At 47.3% G+C, this 23,915-nt stretch overlaps 1 protein-coding gene across 1 annotated transcript; it reads right to left on the reverse strand.

Moving 5' to 3' along the window:
- Positions 1–22: 22 nt before the first annotated feature.
- Positions 23–23,915, reverse strand: SPINT2 (serine peptidase inhibitor, Kunitz type 2). Its single transcript, XM_019751486.2, has 7 exons — positions 23,326–23,915; positions 7,663–7,833; positions 4,402–4,461; positions 3,123–3,176; positions 2,415–2,576; positions 2,039–2,077; positions 23–684 (listed from the first exon to the last, which is right to left on the reverse strand). The coding sequence occupies exons 1-7, from the start codon at positions 23,429–23,431 to the stop codon at positions 518–520; spliced, it is 759 nt and encodes a 252-aa protein (XP_019607045.1). The 5' UTR covers positions 23,432–23,915; the 3' UTR covers positions 23–517.

Raw genomic sequence — 23,915 nt, forward strand, 5'->3', positions numbered from 1 at the left:
AGAAAGAAAGCACGTGCTGAAATTTATTTTAAAAGGGAAGGCTCTTTTTATTAAACTTGTACATTTTACTTTCTTTCTTTCAGAATCCTAATAAAAAAAATTTTTGTTTTTGCTTACTTTAAAAAAAACACCCCACAAATCAAACAAACAAAGGAAACTATTAAAACATCACTTTTGTGATGTGAAACAATTCAACACAGGCAAAGAAAACTACACCTGGAGCAAAGATAGAAATCAAAGAGGAACCAACTCCAGTCTGGGGCCAGGCCACCTGCACGTGAACGTGAGCCCTTCTCTGAGGATTCTCAAAGCAAACCTCCACAAGAGGACCAGGAAACAGCCCTCTTAACTTCTGGAATAACAGACCCAGAGCCCTAATGATCACACAAATACAAACCAATCACTCTATTTTAAAAAGCACACATGCATTCTACACTTGTCTCCCCCCACTCAGCTTCTCTTCATCAACAGGGGGTCCTGACTCCTGAAGGGGGGCAGTGTCTTGGCGACAGGGCGTTCACAGCAGGTACGTGTTCTTCACCAGGTGCTCCTTGTCGTCCGCAGAGCTCCAGACGGTGCGGAGGGCGCGCTCCTGGTTTCTCCGAGCCACCCGGGTCAGGCAGACCACGGAGGCTCCCAGCAAGAGGATCAGGACCATCACGAACAGCCCGGCCAGGACCACCACTGGGGACGAGAGAGCAGCCTCAGCAATGGGGGGATGAGAATGGCCACAGCAGAGTGGGTCCCCCCACAGGGTTCAGGGCGAGGACCAGCAGCCCTTGTGCCCGACATCCCGCCACCCAACTGGTGAGGGTCTGGAGAATAGACACCGCCCACCATGAAGTCGTCCAGGAGAGTCCCTACAGTCCTGAGAAGCCAGTTCCTGAAAAACGGAGGTGCCGTGCTATGTGTACACAAACAGTGACCACCTGTGTTCCTTGTTTTCATGTGTGTGTGTTCCATCCCTACTCAACTCTGTACTTCCCTCCCCGTCTCGGGCAGCCTGTATAGGAATCCCAAGCCAGAAGACGCATGCTGGGATATAATAAGCACACACCTCTGGTGTGCGTGTAAACCAAACTCCACCCAGGTTTTGCGTTCACACACCCCACCCCTAGCCACAGAAAAAGACGTGGCCCTGCAGGAGGTGGCGTGGCTGCCTGTGGAGTGAGGTAAGGGTGATGGCGAGGGTGTATTCAGAGCAGTGCTGGCCTCGAGGGGACCCTTGTGCTCATAATGGCCCTGATAAATTTAACAGTGGTCGCCCCACTGGTCAGTTAAGATGCTTTTTTCTTTCAGGTGGGCTCCGCCTAAGAAGTTCCAGGTGGCTCCTGTGGCAGCTACCTGGCTCCTCTGCCCCCGAGTGCCTCTCCATCTTCTACCCCACCAACACTCCAGACCTCGGCTGCTTTCAGCCTGGGCCCGGCAAACCAGTTCCAGCTTCACTCCTCTTCTAAAATAGAGCAGGCAGGCCAGGTCTGGACTCCTTAACAGGGAAAACAGGTGGAAAGAGGCCAAACCAGTGTGGCAGGTCCTTTGTGCAAACACTATCCTCTGTGACTCAGGCTCAGAAACAAAAGCGACAGGAGGTCCAGCCTCCTCATCAGATCCACTGCTTGGAGACAATAGCACTGGCTGTGCTTTGCTCAGGCCGCACATGGCAAGGGCCCTAGAACTTCCTTCCAGTCACGCATGACCAACTCTGTACACCCATGGAGCAAAGTTCCCCCAAACCCGGAGTCAGACTCAGGCCTCTGTGTGGCACATCCCCGCATGCCCAACAGCAGGACTCACCCCACAGTGACCCCCGGCTGCCAGGCGGACACTGCCTCCCTCCCAGACCCCCTATGTACACTGCACGGTGGGACAAACATCTACTACATGTTCCAAGCCGCCTGGCCGTTCTCACGAAGAAACATGACTTTCTACCAAAAAGCTGTTTCTGGTGAAGGATGGTGTGTGTGAGACAACAGGAGCCTGCCAAGACACGGCAGAGCTCAGTCAAGGCGGCAGGTGGGGAGGGCAAGAGGCCACTTACCGTGCGTGCTGCGGGGCAGGACAGGATACAACTGCTTTCCTGGAAGAGAACACATGGCCGTGAGGTCAGCTCACAGTTGTCCCCCAGGGGTGTCACCATCTGAGAATCCCCATCAGCCCGGGGCCTTCACAGGGGGCTCTTTCTGAGGTACTTTTTCTTCCAGGTGTTCTGAGGCCTCGTCACCCTGGTGGGGACTTAGGACACGTCTGCCCAACAGCCAGGGTCAAGGCCCACCTGTTCCCCACTAGGGAGCCAGAGAAGGGTGGAATCCAAGTGACAGCATTTCCAAGGCCTCGGTATTGGGGATGGGGCATGGATTCGGGGAGGGGCCATCCGGGCACCGTTGTTTCTTGGACCCAGGGCTCAGAAGACTCACCAAAGCAGCGGCTCATGCACTCCTCCTTGGAGAGGTAGTTGTTTTTATTGCCCCAACACCCTCCATAGATGAAGTTATCACAGGAGTTCTTCTCGGCATCAAAGTGCCAGCGAGGGAAGGACGCGCGGCAAGGCCCAGTGACCGCCTTGGCAGTGCAGTATTCTGGGAGCGGGAGAGCCCAAGGAGCACAAATGAGCAGGGCCCGGGGAAGTGAGTTGGAGCTACAAGGTTCCCGAGCAGTCACACAGCTGCTGGCCAAGGGAGAAACGCCCCTCTGCTAACGAAACTCGTAACAACAGATGTGGCCAGTCTGGCCCATGTACCACCCTCCTCCACATTTTCAATCTTTCTCTTTACAGCCAGACTATGCTGTTATGGAGATTCCTCTATGCCACGTGCTGTTCTAGGCACGTTCCATGTATTAACTCGATCTCTACGAGACCTGTCCTAGGCGCCTCATTTCATACTCAGGGACTCGGAGGCAAGCTGCATGTGTCCTGCTGCCCTGGCGCCTCCTTGTGCTGTCTAGCACCTGGGAAAGGCCAGTAAGCCATACCCCACAATTTCCTCAGTGGAAACCTTCAGGTGTGTCTCAATTCCCAACTAGTAAGAAAACACGTTTTGCATATATATATATATATACACACACACACATAGTTCTACCTTTGACCATCTAAAACAAAAAATGAATTGAAGAAAAAGTCATACCTTCATAGTTGAAAATATCACTGGAAGAGTCGTCAAAATCCTGCCTTCTGGGAACTAAAACACAAACATCCATGTCAGGGAGGCTGCGATGGATACAGGACATAGGGCTGGCTGGGGCTGAGTCTAACAGGGCCCCTGAGGGAATGTGAACTCTTTAGCATCTAGAGGGAAGGGTGTGGAACCCCCTCCATGGGCCGCTTTGCTCCATAACCTCGCAGTCCTAATAACCTCCAGACCCAGAATGAATGCTGGATGGGGCCTGCCTGCCACCCCAGGGGTTGCTATGGAAACTAATCCCAGCCACAATTTCTGGGGTAATGAGGAAGCTGGTCTTGCTCACTCTCTGCCACAGCAAGGAGGCCCCTTACTCTCCTGGGGAAATTTCCTTCTGAAACAGGATGGAAACCAAAGTCATCATGCTGGCGCCCCAGGTTCTAGATGACTTTGGAGAGGCCAGCTTGGGAATACACAGGGAACCCAGGCAAAGCAATGGCCAGGACGGTCATAGGATTCCTGGCCTAGCAAAATGGGAAAGTGACTCTAGACTAATTTTCGACATTCTGCAATTCAGCTGAACACAGAATAAACACTCGCTCACTTGAGCACTGGCGTCAGTCAGTGCTGGCCTACGGGGCTGTCCTCGAATGGGCTAGGAGCAGATTCCCTCCCTCCCTGGCAGGTCTTGCCCAACAGAACACATCGCCTGGGGACTGGCCTTTGGGAAAGCCGGGCTGGACTTGCTGGTGCATCTTTACCACTCACCCCAGGCTCCCGATGCAGAGTCCTTTAAGCATAAAGGAGGAATGCGACAGCTGCTGTCAGCACTACAAAGCAAGCTAACACAGAGCTTGAGATCAAGGACTGCAGTAGAATGGAGGCAAGGCGGCAGAGGACAGGATTCTTAGCACAGGGAGGGAGGTGGCAAGGACCACAGGAAGCAGAAGAGACAGAGCAGGCAAGGAGACGTGGGCTGGGCAGTGAGACAGCAGAGGCCAGGCCAGAGAGAAGGGTGGGCCCGAGCCACATGGACAGCAGTCCCCTGCCCCCCCGAGGAAGCTGAGGCAGCCCGGAAATACTGCAGAATCCCCCGGCCCTCTGGTCTGTGTAAGGATGCCGGCAAGGAACCAGAAGCTGGCAGCCCGGGCAGAGCCCATTTGCCAATGCTGAGTAAACAGAACCAGGAGCTGAAAGCCCCTGTACAAGCCCCAGATTACAAATGTCTTTTCAGTTACCCATCTGGATGGCCCTTATTCCACCCCGGGTCTTTTTGAGAACCTACCGCTTGGGACAGAGGAATCAGCTCCATTCCTGCTGGTGCCAAGAACATCAATGGTGTTCTCTACAAGAGGACAAATAAGACAACACAGTGAGAAAGTGCCCCTCCCCCCAAGACTGCCCACTGAAACAGAACAAGCTGAGTCCCTGAGCAGTTGTAGCAATGTGTGCCTCTCACGGCACTGCGACTCCCATTTCTCCTTACTGTGGGCCCTTCAATGCACATGCTGGACCACAAGCCTGCCAGAACTTGGAAATAAGGAACCAAGATTCTCCTTGTGGGTTAAACTTTAAGATCAACTTGCTGGGAATCAGAACAAAGATATGCGAAATAAATGTAAAAAGACATATGGCTTCCAGGGCCAAAAAACCTATTTAACTGTATTAACCCATCTAATGAATTAAAAAGTTAAGGGGGTACACAGTAGTACACTTATACCTAAAATGATAAATTGAAAAAATATTTTGGGGGGGTGATGTTGGGGAACCGTGTGTTTTTTCCAGCGCTCATCAACTACAAGTCAAGTCACTGTCCTTCAATCTAGTTGTGGAGGGCGCAGCTCAGCTCCAAGTCCAGTCGCTGTTTTCAATCTTTAGTTGCAGGGGGCGCAGCCCACCATCCCATGTGGGAATGGAACCGACAACGCTGTTGTTCAGAGTTTGCGCTCTAACTAACTGAGCCATCCATCTGCCCTAAATTTTATGTTATATATATATATATTTTATATCTCTCTACCCCTCTCTCTCACACACAGTTAAGGTGGAAAGGCTAGTTGCTTCAGGTAGCACAAAAACGGGAGCGCTGGCAGGGTCCAGGAGGGAAGGACCCTGGCTCCCTGCCTCCCTACTGGTCCCGGTGGACCTTCTGGAGAGGTGTGGGGCTGGACTGACCTCATGCCATTCAACATTCAGGTCGCAAACCAGCTCCCCTTGTTCTGCCTCTCTCCTCTTCAAGCCATCTTCTGGGAATTTGGCCAAGAGGTCTGCCTACGTGGACTAAAGGTGCAGGCACAGGGACCCGAGTGTTTGGTCACCTGGGTGGTTCTGGTTCTCATGATAAATTAATAAACTAGCAGTCTCATTATCATGTGGCTTCCCAGAGCTTGCCTGCCTAGGGGAGAATATGCTGGCAAAACGCTCCACTGACTAGCTGCTCTGGCTGTTCTAACTCTCCTCACAGACTCATGAGCGATACCCCAAGAGACGGGCAGTGGAGCCACACTCGGGTGCCAAGAAAGAGCTTTCTGTGCCCTCAAGACTGGAGCCAGACTCTGAACCACCTTTAGGAGACAGCGGTCTGCCGTCTCCCAGCAAAACAGAACCACCCCTGGCCCCCTGTAGCCACATCTGTCCTAACGCCTAGTGTCTACTGCTTGTGTTCCCAAAACCAACTCTCTTCCTGAGAAAATAAGGAGTAACCAGAACAGGCAGGTACATTTCCTATAGTCAACTCTTGGTTAGGAAAGGACAGAAAAGTTTGCAAAAATATTTCCCCTTAATTCCCACCCCCAAAATTGGGTCATGCTGACAATGGACAAATACGATAAATACTATTTTTCTCAGTCACTGGTAAGGTTGCCAGTTGCGCCCAGAAAGGTGAGGGGCTCACCTGCATGATCCAAAAACAACACCCCGCCACCTCAGCTCTCCAAACACTTGCTGAGTGACTGCTGGGCACCGCGCACACAAAGATCAATAAAACATTCCTCATAATGCTCAGCGAAATATTTCAGAAAAAGCAGAGAACCATATGATTTCACTGATATGTGGTATATAAACCAAAAACAACAAAAGAACAAGACAAACAAATGAGAAGCAAAAATTCATAGACACAGACAATAGTTTAGTGGTTACCAGAGGGTAAGGGGGGTGGGGGGTGGGAGATGAGGGTAAGGGGGATCAAATATATGGAGATGGAAGGAGAACTGACTCTGGGTGGTGAACACACAATGGGATTTATAGATGATGTAATACAGAATTGTACACCTGAAATCTATGTAATTTTACTAATTGTCACCCCAATAAAATAAAAACAAACAAACAAACAAAAAAACATTCCTCACGGCGCTCAGGCACTGCTTCAAACCTCAAGTCACAGCTAAGGCCATTGTTCTTCCTCCCTCTTTACATATAACTTTAATAAGCTTTATCTGATTTCTGAATGCAGAGCTCAAAGCCGCGAGAGCTTACAGCCAGTGAGCGAGGAGACATAAAAACCTGCCAATGATGCAGGGGTAGGGCTCACAGGGTGGCAGTGTGCAGGGCCCAGTGAGGACACCAGGGCATCCTGACACACAATCGGAATCCAGAGTCCTAACATCGATGCCGTCAAGAAAGGGTGTGATGGGGTGGCCGGTTAGCTCAGTTGGTTAGAGCGCAGTGCTCTTAACAAAAATGTTGCTGCTTCGATCCCCCCATGGGCCAGTGTAAGCTGTGCCCTCCACAACTAGATTGAAACAACTACTTGACTTGGAGCTGATGGGTCCTGGAAAAACACAAATAAATAAGATGTTGAAAGGAAGGAAGGAAGGAAGGAAAGAAGAAAGAAAGGAAGAAGTCAGGTAACAACGTTAAGGAGATTCCCAGTGAAAATGTTGGACAGTTTGGCTGGTCAAATCCTTGGGTCTCTGGAAACTTGGGAGGGATCAGGCCCCAGGGGGCCAATGTCTCATTACTATCAGCTCTCAAGGAGTTACACGTGGCTCATTCAGAGCCAGTACAGGTTGTCATGTGGCTTTACGGGGTTTTCATGTAAACTCTGAGGCTCTCAGGGTCAACATTATCTTGATTCCACAGAGCCCTTCGCAGGTGAGGGCTGGGAGACAGATGGATTCTAGGAAGTATGGTCTAGTTTTAACTTGACTCAGAACTTGGCTGGCTGGGTGAGCTCCTCAAGTCATTTGTCCCAGAGGTAAAAATAACCCAAACAGCCGGGGCGCGAGGAGGACAGCCTGTCTGAGTGGAACTGGAGGACTCTGCTCAAGGGGAAACCACTTCCTCTTATGCCGGGTGTGGTATAGGACTTGCACTCAATAGTGGGAGAAAGGAAGTCCTGGAGAAGACGCAGTCATGCCCCCCGCCCCGGCTCCAGCCTGGGGGGACCGCTGTGAAACTACTGTGTGGGTGACCTTTGTGTGCCTGTTTCTTCTGCTTTTTAATACATCCCCCAGGTTCAGCCGTGAAGAACTAGTGAAGAGCAAAAGGCATCCACATCCCAATTAATAAACTGTCCCTAAGTAGTATTTCCCAGCCACCACTGTCTTACCTGTCACACCAGCACACTTCTCAGAACACTCCTCCTTGGTCAGGTAATTATTGTCGTTTCCCCCACAGCCTCCATACACAAACTGCTGGCAGGAGCCGCCAGTGACATTGTACCACCACCTAGGCATGGAGGCCCGGCATCTTCCCACTACCTTCGGAACCCGGCAGAAGTCTAAAACACAAAGCAGAGACGGGTTAGCTTGCCAGGGCAATGCTGGCAACAGAGAGCACACCCAGACCTGCAGGAGGAACCCCCCCCCCCCGTTTTCCTGAGCCCCCAGGAGCGCCAGAGCCCCCGCCCCGGCACAGCTCCTCTGTGAGCTGTTTCTCCAATGTTGCCGTCAGGCCTCCTTGCTGGTGCAGGAAAGAAGCGCGTCATCTAACAACAAAGATACCAGCCCATCCAACCGAACTGCATTTCAGTTCCATGTTGATTTTGTCCGAGTTCCCATTATCACAGACACACACACATGCAGTATAGAAATATGACTTTCAAAAGCAAAAAGAGAATGAGACTTGAAGGTCCTCTGGATGTGAATCCCGTCACACTGGGCCCAAGGGAGCTGGGCGCTGCAAGGGCAGCACTGGGGAGGTGAGGCCCGGAAGGAAGCACAGCCTGGCATCTTAGCGCCCCTCACAAGGACCTTTCTGAACCTTCCCGATCCGCTCACTGCGCGGGTTGGCCACTTCATACGACAGTTACCACAAGGGCCTCAGAAAGAAGCTCCCTAATTCTAGTTACCCCGACTGCCGACCCCCAGCTCCAAAGGCCACTCCTCTGCCCAGCGCTGTAATGGCTCCCATCCGAGCACACCGAGGTGGGCCTGGGTTTCAAAGTGCCCCCAAATCTGGCCCCTGCTCTAGTACATGGGAACAAAACAATGTTATCAAATCCCAGCCAGATACATCTGCCTGCAAAAGGCCTGGCAATTCACTCTCTCTCTTACAAACAGTGAGAGATAAGAAAGTGCTGGAGGTATCAGCGGCATCAAAACAAAGCTTTCTCCTGGAGGAATGAGGACATCTGCCCTGTACCACGATGTCCCTCCTCCCATGTGATCATGGGTCCACAGTGCCTCTCCCAACACCCTGGCCCCCAGTCTCTGCCTTCTGGCAGAAGGGCACCTAGCACAGGGTGCTCGATTGTCTCAAGTCAAAGCTTCCTAGGGCCGAACACTTGGTTCCATGTTGTCATTTATTCCTCTCTAGTTGTTTTCATGTTTGTTAGATTTACTCCACCACCAACTAGGTGATGACTCTCGGAAGCACAGAGGGAGGATTTGTGCTTCTCCTGCCTCCCCAAATATGTCACAGTGATGGGCATGAAACCAAATGGCCCACAAAACATCAATCTATGGACAAAAAAGGATGGTGCTGTGCAAAACCAGTACCCCAAGCAACTCCCACACACACCAAGAAGTCACAGGTAACTGGTACAGCAGGCAAAACATATTCGGAAGCAATTCTGTTAAACAGAAACTTACCTGGACACCTCATGTGAATGGAATCCTACAGCATGTCCAGAAAAAGCAAATCAATAGACAGGAAGTGGATTAATGGTTCCTGGTGCTGGGCGGTAGGGTGGGTGGCACTATTGCAAATGGGTGCAGAGATCTTTTGGGGATGATGGAAATGTTCCAAAATTGGAATGTGGGTTTGGTTGTTTAACTCTGTAAGTATACCAAAAACCACTGGACTGTATCCTTAAAACGAAGTGATTTTTATGGTGCGTAAATGATACCTTAATAAAGCAGTTTTTAAAAACTGCCTGTTGTCTATAACACATCAACTAGAACCAGCGGGGGTACACCTGGAGCAGGTACTTTTGATAATGTGCCAAAGTCACAGAATGTACCCAATCGACGCGGCCCAGAGCAAACAAGGCAGGAGAGCTCTCTGGTTATGATTCTGCCTGACTCACGTGCCTGGTCAAATGCTGGAGGCAGCACTGCTATCAAGACGAAACAGAGAGGACCCACACCAGGTCCACTATGACCCCAGACTGAAAGAATCATCAACTGCTACAGAGGCAGCCACAGCCTGCCCACGGCCTTGCGGGGCTGACAGCCCTGGAGAGCACCGATGGCTTTGTGTCTTTGCTTTCTAAGCAATGTCAGGTACAGCCTTTTCAACAAAGACCCAAAGGCAGAACTGTACACTTTAAATGGCTGAACCATATAGTATGTAAGTTATATCTAAATTAAAACAAAAATCTGAGAGGGCTGAATGAAGCTCAAGGTAGGAACCACCAGACATCACAGCGGAGAATGCAACAACATGCCCACAGTGTAAAGGGTGGGAATTCGGTGGCTTTTCACAAGCAAGAGTGCCAGATACACACTCTGTGCAGGTCTGGAAGCCTGAGGGTGTGGAAAGAGGGAAAAAAAGCCTATCCGGGGTGGGTTGCGGTTTCCTCGGTGAAGTGGGCACTGCCTGGAACGGGGCCCTCATCTTTGCAGGCAGACACACACTCTCGGTGGCCGGGGCTGATGAGACAGGGATGCGGCTGCCTGCTATCAAAGCACACGGCAGGACACTAAGAAAAGGACTGTCACGTGGCTCAGATGTGTACATCCACCAGCACACCACCTCGGAAAGGAAGCTAGAACATAGCAGGTGGCTTTGAGTCACAAGTAAGGAAAGGTCACTGCAGGAGCCCTGTGAACATCCTGTCCAGCAGGTCTGCCTCTGGGACACTTCCTTTCCTGACTGGAATGTTCTTGTTGCACATATGCTGGTCCCTTCCTTACAAATCTTTTGGGCCTGGGAGGCCACCATTCTTGTCTCAGACAGCTGCTCGCAGCTGCTCGCCGTTATCACACGCTGGTTTCATAGTTTAAGTTGCAGAAAGCAGCCTTATTTTCAGATTCCTTGGGAGGGGTAGGAGATGGGGAGACTTCACTTTTGTCCCAGGGGAATTTAGAAATGTTTCTTTATTAAGGGAAAAGCTGGACAAAAGCACAGTATGTCTGGAAAGACAAAATATTGACAATTTTTGAAGCTGAGTGATTGATGGTCCATGGGGGCTCAAAAAACTGCTTTTGCTACTCTGTTGTATACATTTGAAAATTCCTATAAGAAAAAGAGAAAAAAGGTAACCTCTACTTAAATTCAGATTTTATTAGAGTAAAACAGTTCTAAGTAGCAGATTAATTGGCCAAAGCTAGGTTCAATGAAGACGAAATTTAACCCTTAGTGTCAAGCCGGCATCCTTTCTGTGAGTACAGAAGCTCTGTTTGGAATGAAGGAAAGTCTCATTTTGCCACATGCTTTCACTAACTAAACTGCTTTTCAGTCTTTATAAATTTTTACTCGAGGCTTGAGAGAAGTGAACTCATGAAAAATAATTTTTGTTTTGTTTGCTTATTTCAAAGGAGACCATGTTCCTTTAGGAAACACGGGCCATATAGTCTGGACTTTCACCCCAAATAACCTCAGTGCATCTTCTCTCATTGTTCTCCAAAAAGCTTGGCCAGAAATATTTTCAGTGTTTAAGATGGCTTTCATGACTTACCATCTCCATTAAAATAACTTAAAAAAATTAAAGTCCTATATACTTTGGTAGATCCAGATTAAAATAAAAATGCAGAGCATTACTTATTTCCTGACACTGCATTTTCTTGCCCTCCCCAAGCATTATGCCAGGCACATTACGTGTACTATTTCTACTGGCTGCCCTAAAACTGTGAATCATGTAGCACACCTCCACTTGAGAAAGGACAGGCCTGGCCGTGGTGGTGAAGCTCAGCCAGCAGCAGAGGTGGGCCTGCACTGTTCACACTGGTCTGATTAGAGAGCACCTCAGATGGACGAAAAATCCACTACAGCAACAGGCAATGGGAAAAACACGACACTCAAGTGGCCTACACACCACAACATTCCTAAGGGGCTTTATCACAAGCTGAGGGCTCCCCAAGGCCAGGCCCTCGACGGGGCCTGTTTTCAGTCACAATGACAGGGTCAGGGACATCACACCAAAAACTGGCCAAGCCCGAGGGGGACATGGTTGGATTAAATTTCAGGAAGTTCTTCTTTAATGGCTAACTCTATTATTATAAAGAGATGACAAAATGATATATTGGTCTTAGAACAGTGTTGGGAAATAATTGTGAAAAACGTCTCACGTCCTACTTGTATGTCACAAATGCTAGTGCAAAATTAAACACTTTCTATGTTTTTAAAATGCAGAACAGGAAAAGCTAAAGGGAACCAAATTTGGATACACTCCCTTCAGAATATGCAAAAATGGAGTTTTCCCTTGGAAAAGCATCAGAAATGGTTAAAAATCACACATTACGTGAAATATGAACCTACATTACAAAACCCTGGCAGGCATTCTGAACATTAGCTATGACAAAATTGCCAAACAGGCTGGTCTTTGTCATGGAAAGCAGGTTTCTCAGGTTCTGAAGTCCTAGAGCTTTTTAACTGAGACACCTAGCCACTGGCTCAAGACCAGTTCACTCTGTGCAGTTGGCTGGAATCACCTGCTGTCACCTCCTAACATAACGACATCACAGAAATGTCAGGCTCCCAGGCTCTACCAATCTATGTAACTTCACGGGCTGAAGAAGATGGTGTCTAATCATTCTTCAAAAATAATACAATTGCAGCTGTGCGGACTCTGAAAAGTAAGTTTACTTTAATGAGGTATTTCAAATATTCTAAAAAGTATAGAAAATACCGTTAACACTGGTGTATCTACTTCTCAGCTTTATCAAATTCTAACATTTGAAAGGACTAAAACATCGACAGAGCTGAAATAATTTGTATACCCCTCACTTCAATTCCATCTGCTCCTCCTCAATTAGCCACCACCTTGAACTTGGTGTTTTCTTTTATTCACGTTTTTGTACCCAGCATCAGTTTACTTTTAAAATAAACCAAAAAAACTTACCCAGGATTTTAGTTCTTGATACACTTTTTACTCCCCCAGGTGCCCCAAAACTGAAGAACACTGCCTTCTTGCCGCACTGAGTGCCTAAGAAACCCCATCATCTCACAAGCCTGAAGCCTCTCAAGAAATGGTCCTCCTCCTCCCTCATTTTTCTCTAGGGCAAAGGTCAGTAAACTTTTTTATGAAGGGTCAAACAGCAAATACAGACAGCACTTGCTTTCCATGCTAGTGTGGAATCATGCAAAGCAATAAGGGGAAAAGTAAGTGTTAAAACCATCAAATTTTTTTTGTTAAAACATTAAAACCTGTGGGTTATAAATGTACAGAATGAAAAATGGTAAAACGAGTATTTATTTAGTACACTGTATGTTAAAACATTAGAATCTTGAGAATTAAAGTGTTTGCATTTTTTTATAAAAAAAGAAATTACTAAGAATAGTTTGAACAGTGTTTGTAATAGTCTTTGGTCATAGAATTTACCATATGGTGCAAGCATTTTTTTCAATTTGCTTTAGCAAACTGTCACACTTCCTTCGAGGTTTGGATCAACTTCAACATTTTATCTTTCACTCTTTCAATGTAATAAAATTGCTCTAAAGTTACTTTCCTTTTTGTAGAGGTGTTTGCCAGTGTCGCTTCCTCTGGGACATCAACTTTTTGCCACAACCACTTTCCTCATTTCTGTCAATTCAGTGAGTGCTCAATGAGCTCCTGTGGCTGGATATCCATCGACTCTCCAATGGAGGTGGTGCCAACATCCCCACAATCAGCTAGTCCTTCTAGCACCCCATTTATGCCCCACTGGAATGTCACTTCTGGCACCATCACTTTTTCTCTTTGCTGCACTGGAGTCGTTTTTGGCCAATTCCCTCTATTGATTATCTATTTTTGTAAACTGTCACAAAGGTTTATCACTGGGAAACAAGGAGGCAACACAAGTCCATGCTTTGCTGTGTATGAACTAACAGATGTACAGCGACCAATCACCTTGCGCATATGTCGTTTACACAGTGATCTGTGACTATAGAGCTGGCAGCTGAAACTTGTACCCAAGTTTTCACAGTTACTACACTGTGATAACTGAAGTTTGAGCCCTGTTGTTCGGGAACTGAAATTATTTAATGAAAGTGTGGCAAGTGAAATCATTGCATGCTAAAAACCCTGCAAAGCAAGGACTGCCTTTATTTAGGCGCTGTGGGTCACAGAGTCTCACACTGTCACATACTCAACTCTGTCATTGTAGCATAAAAACAACCTCGGACAACACGTAAACGAAGGACCAGGACTCTCATTCCAATAAAACTTTATTTATAGGCACTAAAATTTTATCTCATATAATTTTTAGGTCTTGAAAAAGTCTTTTCAACCATTAAAAAAATGTAAAAACCATAATGAGCTTGCCAATTCCTTCCTTAGCGTGTTTATGAAAACACCCTGTTCAGATTTTCCATCCCTGCTGTCAAAGAGCTCAGCCTTATATGTGTAGTCAGAAGCTATCACATAGACTGCTAGGGCTCACGTTTCTTATCACAACACTGACCATGCATTCCTCAGATTTATCCTTTGCTAAGAAAGCTGTAGCACACCCTTTCATCATTAAAAACAGTTCTACTCTCTTCACTGAAGTCTCTTAAAATTCTAAGGATAATGGCCAAAGGGAAATTATTTGATATAATAATCTTTAGGCATTTGAAAATCGTATTTTGCACACAAATAAATAAGAGAAGTACAGTTCTCTCCTTAGTATCAGAAAGCAAAGCAAGGGAGAGTCATTCAAGAGTTTTAAAGAACAGGGGCGACTATTAAATTCCACATCCACAAAGAGCTTGGTAGTCACAGACCTATTAACAGCTGAAAATTCACTACCGAGGCATCTTGTCTGCGCTGGTTAGTAACTGGGAGACATCCCCATGATGGAACACTCAGAGCTGTGAGAAACAGGCAAACGTGTATGTGCTTGGACAGAAGAGAGTCTACGGCTAAGGGGGGAAAGCCTAAGAATGGTTTCTATGTAAGTCCCTTCTTAAACTTTTGATTTAGACACATGTGTGAATCTACCTTGAGGGGAAGGGACTAAGGGAGAGAGAGGCTTTTACATACAGGTTTTCCTTTTCATCTGTATCTTTTAAACAGTGCGGGTATTCTAATCTTGTGATACATTACTTTTATTTTTTTAAGGGTCAGCAGTAGCTTTATTTGGAGAGTGGATTACGGTCCCTTTTGTTAAATTTTTCAGTTTAAAAACTACATGGTAAATAAAACTGAATGTACTAAACTTCCTAGTATTTTGAGCAGTACTAAGCCACACGTGTTTGGTGAATAGTTATTATACGTAAATAGGGTGACCACATAATTTATCCTCTGGATCAAGATACTTTTCAGAATGAAAGGGGGTGTTCTTAATAGTCACCCTGGGACATATGGTGACATAAATCAGAACCCTCTGAGGTAAACAGGGCTGAGTAGCCATCGTACCGTGTTTCCCTGAAAATAAGACCTAGCCGGACAATCAGCTCTAATGCATCTTTTGGAGTAAAAATTAATATAAGACCTGATTATTATATTATATTAACCCGGTCTTATAGTAAAATAAGACTGGGTCTTATACTAATTTTTGCTCCAAAAGACGCATTAGAGCTGATTGTCCGGCTAGGTCTTACTTTCGGGGAAACATGGTATACATGGCTGTGGGCATGTGGTCCTTACCCTTCAGGTTTAACAATTCAATTGGAGTCACAAGACTTCCTTGGATAGGAAAAAAAGAAAAAAGAAAAGTCACACAAGGTAAAATATTACTATCACATCCTAAATTCAAAGGGCTTCTAAGCCATTCAAGGTACAAAGGAAATGACCCAAAGGCTCTAGTATAGGGGAGTGACACAATAACGAAAAACCATTTTGAACAAGGGTGTAGGACAGATTAGACAGAGCCTGTAGGAACTTGTTCCAGTAAAGGAGCTGTACGTGCAGGAACCCCTGGCTGCCTCTTACCAGCCACTTACCTGGGGGCATTTTCCTAACCTCCCCATATTTCCTCATTCATAACATGGGAACAATAAATATTACATGCAGCAAAAATGTATGAGTATAAACCTCTCAATTAAGTTGGAAAATGTATAAACCCCATATTCCTTAATTCACCAAGTCCCATATTCATTGATTTAGGCCTGGCTAATTAAAAATAAATCATGCAGGTTTTACAAGCTTGGAGCATTTAAATCAAAGAATCTTGGGAGGGTTAGGAAGATAAGGCAAAGCTGATTATGGACACATCATAGCATATCTATGATATAATAAACAAACATTTGGTCTTTGCCCACGCCCCACCCCCCAGCTCCTCAAACCCTTGTAATTTCCTGAATGCTAAGAGTATCTTTTGTTCTAATATTTGGTCTTTGACCCAGGTTCCTAATACAAGATCTTCTAAAACCCTGGGACTCTCTGGAGTAATAATATTGTCCTTTCGGATTCCAATGAGATGACTGGTGGCTGGGGGGGGGGGGGGGCCTGGAGAACTTCAGGATGGGGCTGGGTGTCAGAAAGACCAAGGCAAGATTAAAGGTCTGGAATTTTCAGCCCCACCCTCCCATCCCCTAGGGAGGGGAGAGGACGGGGAGACTGAGTTAATAATCTATCCCACCTGACTGAAGGGGTCAGGAGGGGTTCTGGGTTGCTGAACACATCCACATGCCAGGAGGGTGGCTCATCCAAGACACTCTAGGATAGAAGTTCCTGTGCTGGGGACCTGGGGACCTTCCAGCCCTCACCCTATGTCTCCATCTGCCTAGTCATCTGTATGCTTTATGATAAACTGGCAAATGCATTTCCCTGAATTCTGGGAGCCACTCTAACAAATTACTGAACCCAAGAACAAGGTGGTAGGAACAGTCGATTTATAGCAGGTTGGTTGGTCGAAGTACCTGGGATTTTCGAGTGGCATTTAGGGGTGAGGGGCCGCCTTGTGGGACTGAGCCCTTAACCTGTGGGGGTCTGTGCTAACTCCAGGTAGTCACTGTCAGAATTAAATTGTAGGACAGCCCTGCCCCTCCAAATTGTAGGACACACAGCTGAATTACTTGATATGGACAAACGCACACATCTGGTGTCAAAAGTATTCTGTAGTAAACAGGAGAGTTTTCTCCTTAAAATCTTTGGAGGTTAGGGGAAAAGGCTAAGAATGTTGGCAAGAGAACAATCTCGAGGACATAAATATAACTCAGCCCACGCTATCATGAAGGCCTCTCTGTGTGTGATTTAAACCCATTCTGGATCTCGTTAGTAAAAAAGGGGTTTTGGAAAGTTATGGCAGGTTTGTTAGCACAAAGTCCTTTTGTGACCTCCAGAGTTGTTTCCTGTAGAGGAATGCACCATTAATCGTCAGGCTATCTTGACCTTGACAATGGCCTGTCTGGGTAAGGGCATTTGCTCACTCACTGTAACTTGAATTCCACTGGTGAGGAGCAAAGCGTGAGGAGGAGCCCCACTTGGCTTTGCCTCCACAGGCCCCACTGAGCTAAATTCCGCACACTTGCTCAGATGCATTTCTTAAAAACAACTCAAATGGGAGGGTTTTCTCTGATACATAGGCCAGTACCATAAGACTACTGTGAAGATTATAATAGTTTATGATCCGTTAGAAGCACTTAAAACACTTGGCACAAAGCTTTGAATAAATAGCAGATTTAATACTTTTATGAAGACCAAACTAATATAGAGACAGTGGGAAGGAAGACAAAGAGAAGGACGACACATTTCACTAGAAAGTCCAACTGCATGTGGCAACTGACAGGATTTAGGGGATATGGAAAACCAAAAGTACAACCTCGTGTCAAAGAGCTGATCAAAAAAAAAAAAAAAGGAAAAAAAAAAAAAGCTGATCAAACCAACTCAACCACCACTCCTTCCCCTGGTTTTTCTGCTGGTGACTATTCTTACCAGCCAGAAATGATAAAATTCCTTATCTTCACTTAGAGTAAAACAATGGCAAACTATCAGAGATCAAAGTCCTGCAACACTAGATTATCATGAGATTGAGAGGTCAGGAACAGAAAGCCTGGGGGACAGGACTGGAGGAAAAAATAAAATGACACCTTGGTTACCCATTCAGACTGCAAGTCTCTTTTCTCCAAGGCCTGAGTGAAGCTCACTGTGTAAGTGAAGTGGTATTGAACACCAGGGAGTTCAGGCTGCTTAAATTCTACCACGACGAATTCCAAAGCTGACGTTTATTTTATAACCAGCCAACTATGTTATTTCATGGTGATCTATAAATCCACCTGTTTTGGTTAGCTGGACAGGTTGTACACGCTCGAGTGCTTCTGTTTCCAGTATGGAAAACTACGAACTACCCATCTAAGTTCAGGTGCCTGGAAGTTGTTATTATTCAGATAAGTAATTCTGAAACTTTAAAATAACCTCTAGGTATTTATGAGGAAAGAGCATTTACAATGACAAACCCAACTTAAATTGTAAGGCTCATAAAGTCTTGGTGCTTTAGATATAAAATCTTGACATTTTAGATACAAAATATTTAGATAAAAAAAGTTTACATTTCATAAACCATCAGCACAATGCAAACCACCACTCAAACAGGACTATAAATTCTACCCTTACCTAAATCCATAACTAGAATCACTGTAGCCCATCTAAATAACTTGGAAGGAACTACAGTAGTTTCAAAGGCTTTCATGACACTGTTAATTCACATTCAGTTCTTAACTTTTTTTGAATCATGGACCATTTCCAGAAACTGATGAAAGCTAATGGACCCTCTCCCTAGAGCAGTGTTTCTCAACCTGTTTTTTGTTTTTTTTATTATCACCCCCTCTAAGGAAACTTTATACATATTTTTCCAAATCACCCCAGGACGTTATAATACTAGAGACATATGTGGTCCTTTGAAAGGTCACAAACTACTGTATTATCTAATACATTTCACCATCCTAAGAATATGCCATAAACTCTAAATGACAGACCCTGGGGCACACATGGACAAAATACCACATATGAATTTAGGGACTCAGATTAAGGGGCTCCTGAAGCCATAAACTCAGCACCCTGTTGCTGAGATCCATCTCAAACATCTCAAAACCACAGCTAAATTTTTGCCCTCATTTCTAAAATGGCTTTCCGATCATGAAAAATGTACTTCAAATCAACTTCAAAGTAACTAAACTCCAAAATTCCTAGGCCTCACACTACTTCACAAATAGTTTTCAAAAAGATCTTGTCAGAAACAACACACGAAATGACATTTGTAACTAGGAATCCATACACTATTGCTTCCAGGTTCATCTGTGAAGTCCACATTAGTCATGTGGCCAGTGAGTCACCAAGCCCTCCTGGGGTTAATGAAGTCATTTTGGTGCAAATCCCTTCAGGGATCTTCCCCCCTCACATGAATCCCAGGCTACCCCATTCCTTATTTGGTCTCCCCTGGACATGACAAACAGAGGCTTAGCTGCCTGGCCAACTACCAAGAGACAAACCTGAGCCAGCAAATGACTCTGGGGATAGGTAAAATGAGAAACAGCTAGAGGTTGGGTGAAAGCAGACTTTCTCTACCACAGGCTCCGTTCTCAAATGCTGACCAGGGCAAAGGACTGTTTCTGGTGGAAAGTATCTTTTTCCACTTTCTTTTTTCAGGGAAAGATCCACTCTCCCTCAGTGGACTTAAAAGCAAGGCCCTCAATATTCTTTAGGGACTGTCACCATCTGAGCCTCAAAGGCCATGTTTTCAGTACTAAGCACACCAAACCTTAGGTATCTTATTTTTCTTCACAGTACTCATCACGAGACACATATTCATTGTTCGTTTCTCTGCTGTCTTACCTGCCAGGAGAACACCAGCCTCTTCCGTGGCAGACAATCCAAGAAGATGCTACTGTGAAGAAGCCCCCAGCTCATCACACCAGCTGCACTCTTACCTGTCACTGTGGCTTGACCACCTCGTTTACAATTATCCTCGGGGGCACACACACTCACTGCACTGCACAATTAATAAAGAGTTGTTTTATCCACCTTCATTTACTAAATGGAGTACATTCTTTAGGCGGGGTCACAACCCAAATGCTTACAGACACAGAGGGCAGGCTTGTCCTATCCAAAAGGAGTGATCGGCCCCAACCCAGCGGTGCTAGATGGGAACAGGCCTGGTGCTGCCAGACCTTCATATTTTCAGGCAAAGCCCAAATCCAAAATTTTCCATAAAAAATTTCCAATTCTAAAAACGGTACAAGACACAAAGTTGGCCTGCAGCCTCTGGGGAACGGTCCATATCTCTGACAGACTGGCACTCTCCCTGCACGACAGAAGCACCTCGAGCAAGATCAGCTTCCCCACCTCCGCTCGCAGGTCTGGAGCAGGGACACTCTTTGCCAAGCCTCCAAGTGCCCACTACAGCCACACCCCTGCCTGTCTGCCCCCCACCACCCAGCACCTCACCAACATTGTCAGTCTTAAGACCACATGACACTCCTCTCACTTGCTTATCACATCAGCCCCAGCCTCCTGAGTTACACCTCAACCTCAGAGGTCCTGTTTCATTTCCCTTCCCCCAACTCCTGGGGCCTCAGGTACTTGTGACCTATCTTAAGAAAATCTCTCCTCTGAAAACTGTCACTTTCTTATCTCTAATCTAACCGGCTCTCCTTTGAGATTTGCCTTCTCTTGTGTCCTTTCAAGTGGGTAGGTCTCCTTGTTACTTGGTGCTACTTCCAGACCATTCTCCCTCTATCCTCTCCCCAACACACCAGCTCTGAATCTTTTCATCAGAGTAGATCAAACCCACCTACACCTTAATTCGCAGTGATTTTAGCTCCAGGCTCACTGGAGTGCCTCCTGCTCCCATCCTCATTCATGGTCATTTCCTTATCCAGGTAAGTGCTTCTTGAACTGGCCTGGCCCCCTGGTCCCTAGACCTCCTCTCCTCCAGTGATCCTGTCTTCTCCCAACCCCTCCCTCTCATGGTCATGCCTAGACCTTGTCTTAAGAACTGCAGCCTCTTCGGAACACCAGTTGCATGCATCCCATTCACTGCCCATTGTATCCTATCTTTCTAGGTCTTTCTCTCCAAAAACTCAACTCCAACAATCCATTGGCCCTACCACGTTTCCACAACCCCTCGGCCTCCACGTGTTTTCACACAGATAAAATTCCTTGACCAACCATTACAATCATCCCTTACACACGTTCACCATGCACGTCCCCCTCCACGCAACTCATCTGGCAGCTCCTATGCAGCTGCATGTGGCTGGAGAGACACCTCACCCTGTTTCCTGAGAAAATCAAATCAGGAGAGGAAAACAAAAAAATCAAAACTACCTCCTGCCTCAAATTAAGCTGCTGAAAGCTTTCAAACAAACTTCAGATAAGCGAGGGCATTAGTTGCCCCAGCCAGACAGGAGTACTTCTGAAAGGTCAGTAGGTCCAGCCAACTGAAGCAGCCCAGGAGGCCACTGCAAACAGAGAAGGCCTCTGCAGCCAGACCTGGCTTTGTCAATTACTATTGTGTGACCTTAGACAAGACCTGTAACTTCACCACCGCACCACGTTATCTCAAGGATTAAATAACACATTCGAGCTCAGAGTAAGCAATAGATGTCAGCCCCAAACTCAAGTCTCAGGCCAGGTAACTGGAATATCCTAACATAATTATTTCACCTAAAATAGTTCAGAAGGGCTGACACATCCTGGTTCAGACTGCAGGAAGGATACGCACCTCGTTCCTGATTCTCGGTCCTCAGGAGCTGAGCCTCCCCCCACTGGCTTTGCTGTCCCCATTAACTCATTTTTTCCTCTTTGCCTCGGGCATAGGGAAATGAAGTCTTCAGAAGTTACTGCAGGGGATGACTAGGTGCATACGCCTCCCACTTTCTCTCTTTTCACCCACTATGTTGGTCTATAAAGCTACCTGGCTCTGGCCTATTTCTCCCATTTCACATCCTCCTCCAATCCCCTCCCCCTTCTCCCCCAAGCCTCCTGCTCCAGACCCGATGGCTGGCTCTTCTGTCTTTTCCTTGAAAACCACCAACCATGTTCCAGCCTCAAGGCCTTTGTACTCCATTACCTCCAAATTGACACTCATCCCTGAGGTCTTTGTGTGGCTGCCGCCTCCTCATTCTTCATCTTAGAGCTCAGATGTTGCCCTCCTCAGAGAGACCTCCCCTGACTACCAAGCTATAAGTGGCCCCCATCAGGCATATCTTAAAAAATGTTCTATCAAGTGCTTTTTATTATGTGTTCCTTTGGAGAGCATTTCATTTCTCAAAAAACGATGCCAGGCATGTTTCTTTTCCACACCAGTATGGCCCTTTTTCACTTAGTCAAGCTGGACTGCAAACAAAGAAGAAGCGAAATCTGAATCTGGTCTCCTATGGATCTTACCAAAAGTGCTGGCTGGCTTCTTTGTTCAAGTGCCAGGCCCTCACCTAGAGGGGAAGGGAGTCACAATTCTAGGAATGTGGTCTGGCCGAAGGACGGAAAAGACCAGGAGAGGGAGCACAAGAACACAAGATATTTATATATCTGGGTCACAGGGCAAGTCACAGAGATAGCAAGGCAAGAGAAGCAAATTGCCTCAGAAAATATACATGGAATCTGAATGGTGTATTTTTCAGGGGGGAAAAATATAATCTGGAACCTGTTGTTTGTTCATCAGAGAATACAATTTTAGCTGATTACATTAAAAAAGTGGCCCCCATCATCTTCCATCACCATGTTTGTGTACTGTGGCCTGTTCATTTACTTCTTAGTAATGTAATATTCTGGTGAGTGCTCTTTATTTAACTGTTTACTCACTGTCTCTGCCTCTCCCATCAGAATCTAAGCTCTGTGAGTGCAGGGACCTGGCTTATGTGAGTCACAACTGTTATCACCTGTGCCAGCATGGTCCAGGGGAGGGGGGGAGCAGGGGCTCAGTAAGTGTTGGTGAATCAATGAATTCTTCTTTCAAGAATTATTTTCAAAGCCTGCTTGTGCTTGTCTGAAACAGTTACGGTTATAACACTTGTTTAAAATGACCTTTCAAGCTGAACTGCCTTTGGAGTGTAGAGGTTAAAATCCAGCCTTATCCTCCACCAGCCTCCCAAGGACCAATCCAGGGACTCCAAGCCCAGCTTCTCAAAGCCTATACTCTCATACCAAGGAGCCGCAACCCTTGCATCTGGCAAAATTTCTCCCCTCCAACACTTTTGCTTATTTTCTCCTTCCTGTGGATATCACAGAGCATCACCTTCCTTCTCAGAAGCGCTCTACTGCAACTGGACCAGATAGGTTTCTCCGGAGGCTGGTGTCCAATAACTAACGAGGTGGGGGTGGGGCTTCTTCCCTGAAGCCCGAACTGCCACCAGGTCACCTAATCCAACCCCCATCCTCTCAGGCCTGGCTTTCCTGGGTCATGGAACTTTCCGCAGCTAGGAAGAGGATGGTCTGGTCGGCCTCTCACCCCTTCCAACCACAGGAAGGGGCGATGCTACTCTCTGGTCAATAGCACTAGTCTCCTCCCTCACCCACAAGAAACTTTCCCAACCTTCGCTCCTCCGCCCATCCTCACTCCCAAACTTATCAAGGCTGTCTCCCAGGGATGGCTCCACCACACCCCCTGAGCTACACTAAGTCGCCCCCAATTTCCTCCCCCGCCAATTCTCCCCGCTTAGACCTTGCCCAGGGCCCCTAGGACGCCAATTTACCCCCCACATCCTGCCCCTAACACCCAGCTTTTGGATCTCGGCCATCCACCCCTCCCAGGAGACTCGTCTGGGCCCTCACCGTGGACGTCGCGTTCTCCGTCGGCCGCCTCGGCCCGGAAGAGTAGCAGCGATGCCAGCAGGGCGAGCAGCGCCCAGCACCGCCTCAACCCACACAGCTGCGCCATGACTGGCTCCACCCGGCCGCACAGGCAAGGCCTCCAGCCGCCGGCCGTTGGGGTCTCGCGATTAGGTGCCGGAAGCCCCTTGCCGCGCACGCGCACAGGAGCGCCTCGCGTTCAGGTGCGGACGCTCGCGAAGGGGCTGCGCCTGGAGCTCACTCACGTCAGAGTCTCCGGGAAACCCTTTTGTCAAGGACCTTCGGTGTGCAGACTCTGCCTCCTACGCCCACAATGCGGGAGAACGCTCCTCACTCGTCCCTTTGTCCCTAGCCAGCGACATTCAGCGACTCTCCCACCGTTCAGAAGCTATGCACACCTCCAAACCCTAGGTGGGTGCTGGAGCCAATGGCGGCCGCCTGGAAGGAGATACCGAAGGTGGCCAGCCAGGGAGGGGGCGGGGCGCACCTGGTGAGGCGGGGCGCGCAGAGCGCAGGCGCAGGGAGCACCTGTGCGGCCGTCCTCCTCCCACCGCGCACCTGGGCCGGCCGGA

The sequence above is a fragment of the Rhinolophus sinicus genome, linkage group LG11 (genome assembly GCF_036562045.2).
Source record: "Rhinolophus sinicus isolate RSC01 linkage group LG11, ASM3656204v1, whole genome shotgun sequence".
NCBI classification, from domain to species: Eukaryota; Metazoa; Chordata; class Mammalia; order Chiroptera; family Rhinolophidae; genus Rhinolophus; species Rhinolophus sinicus.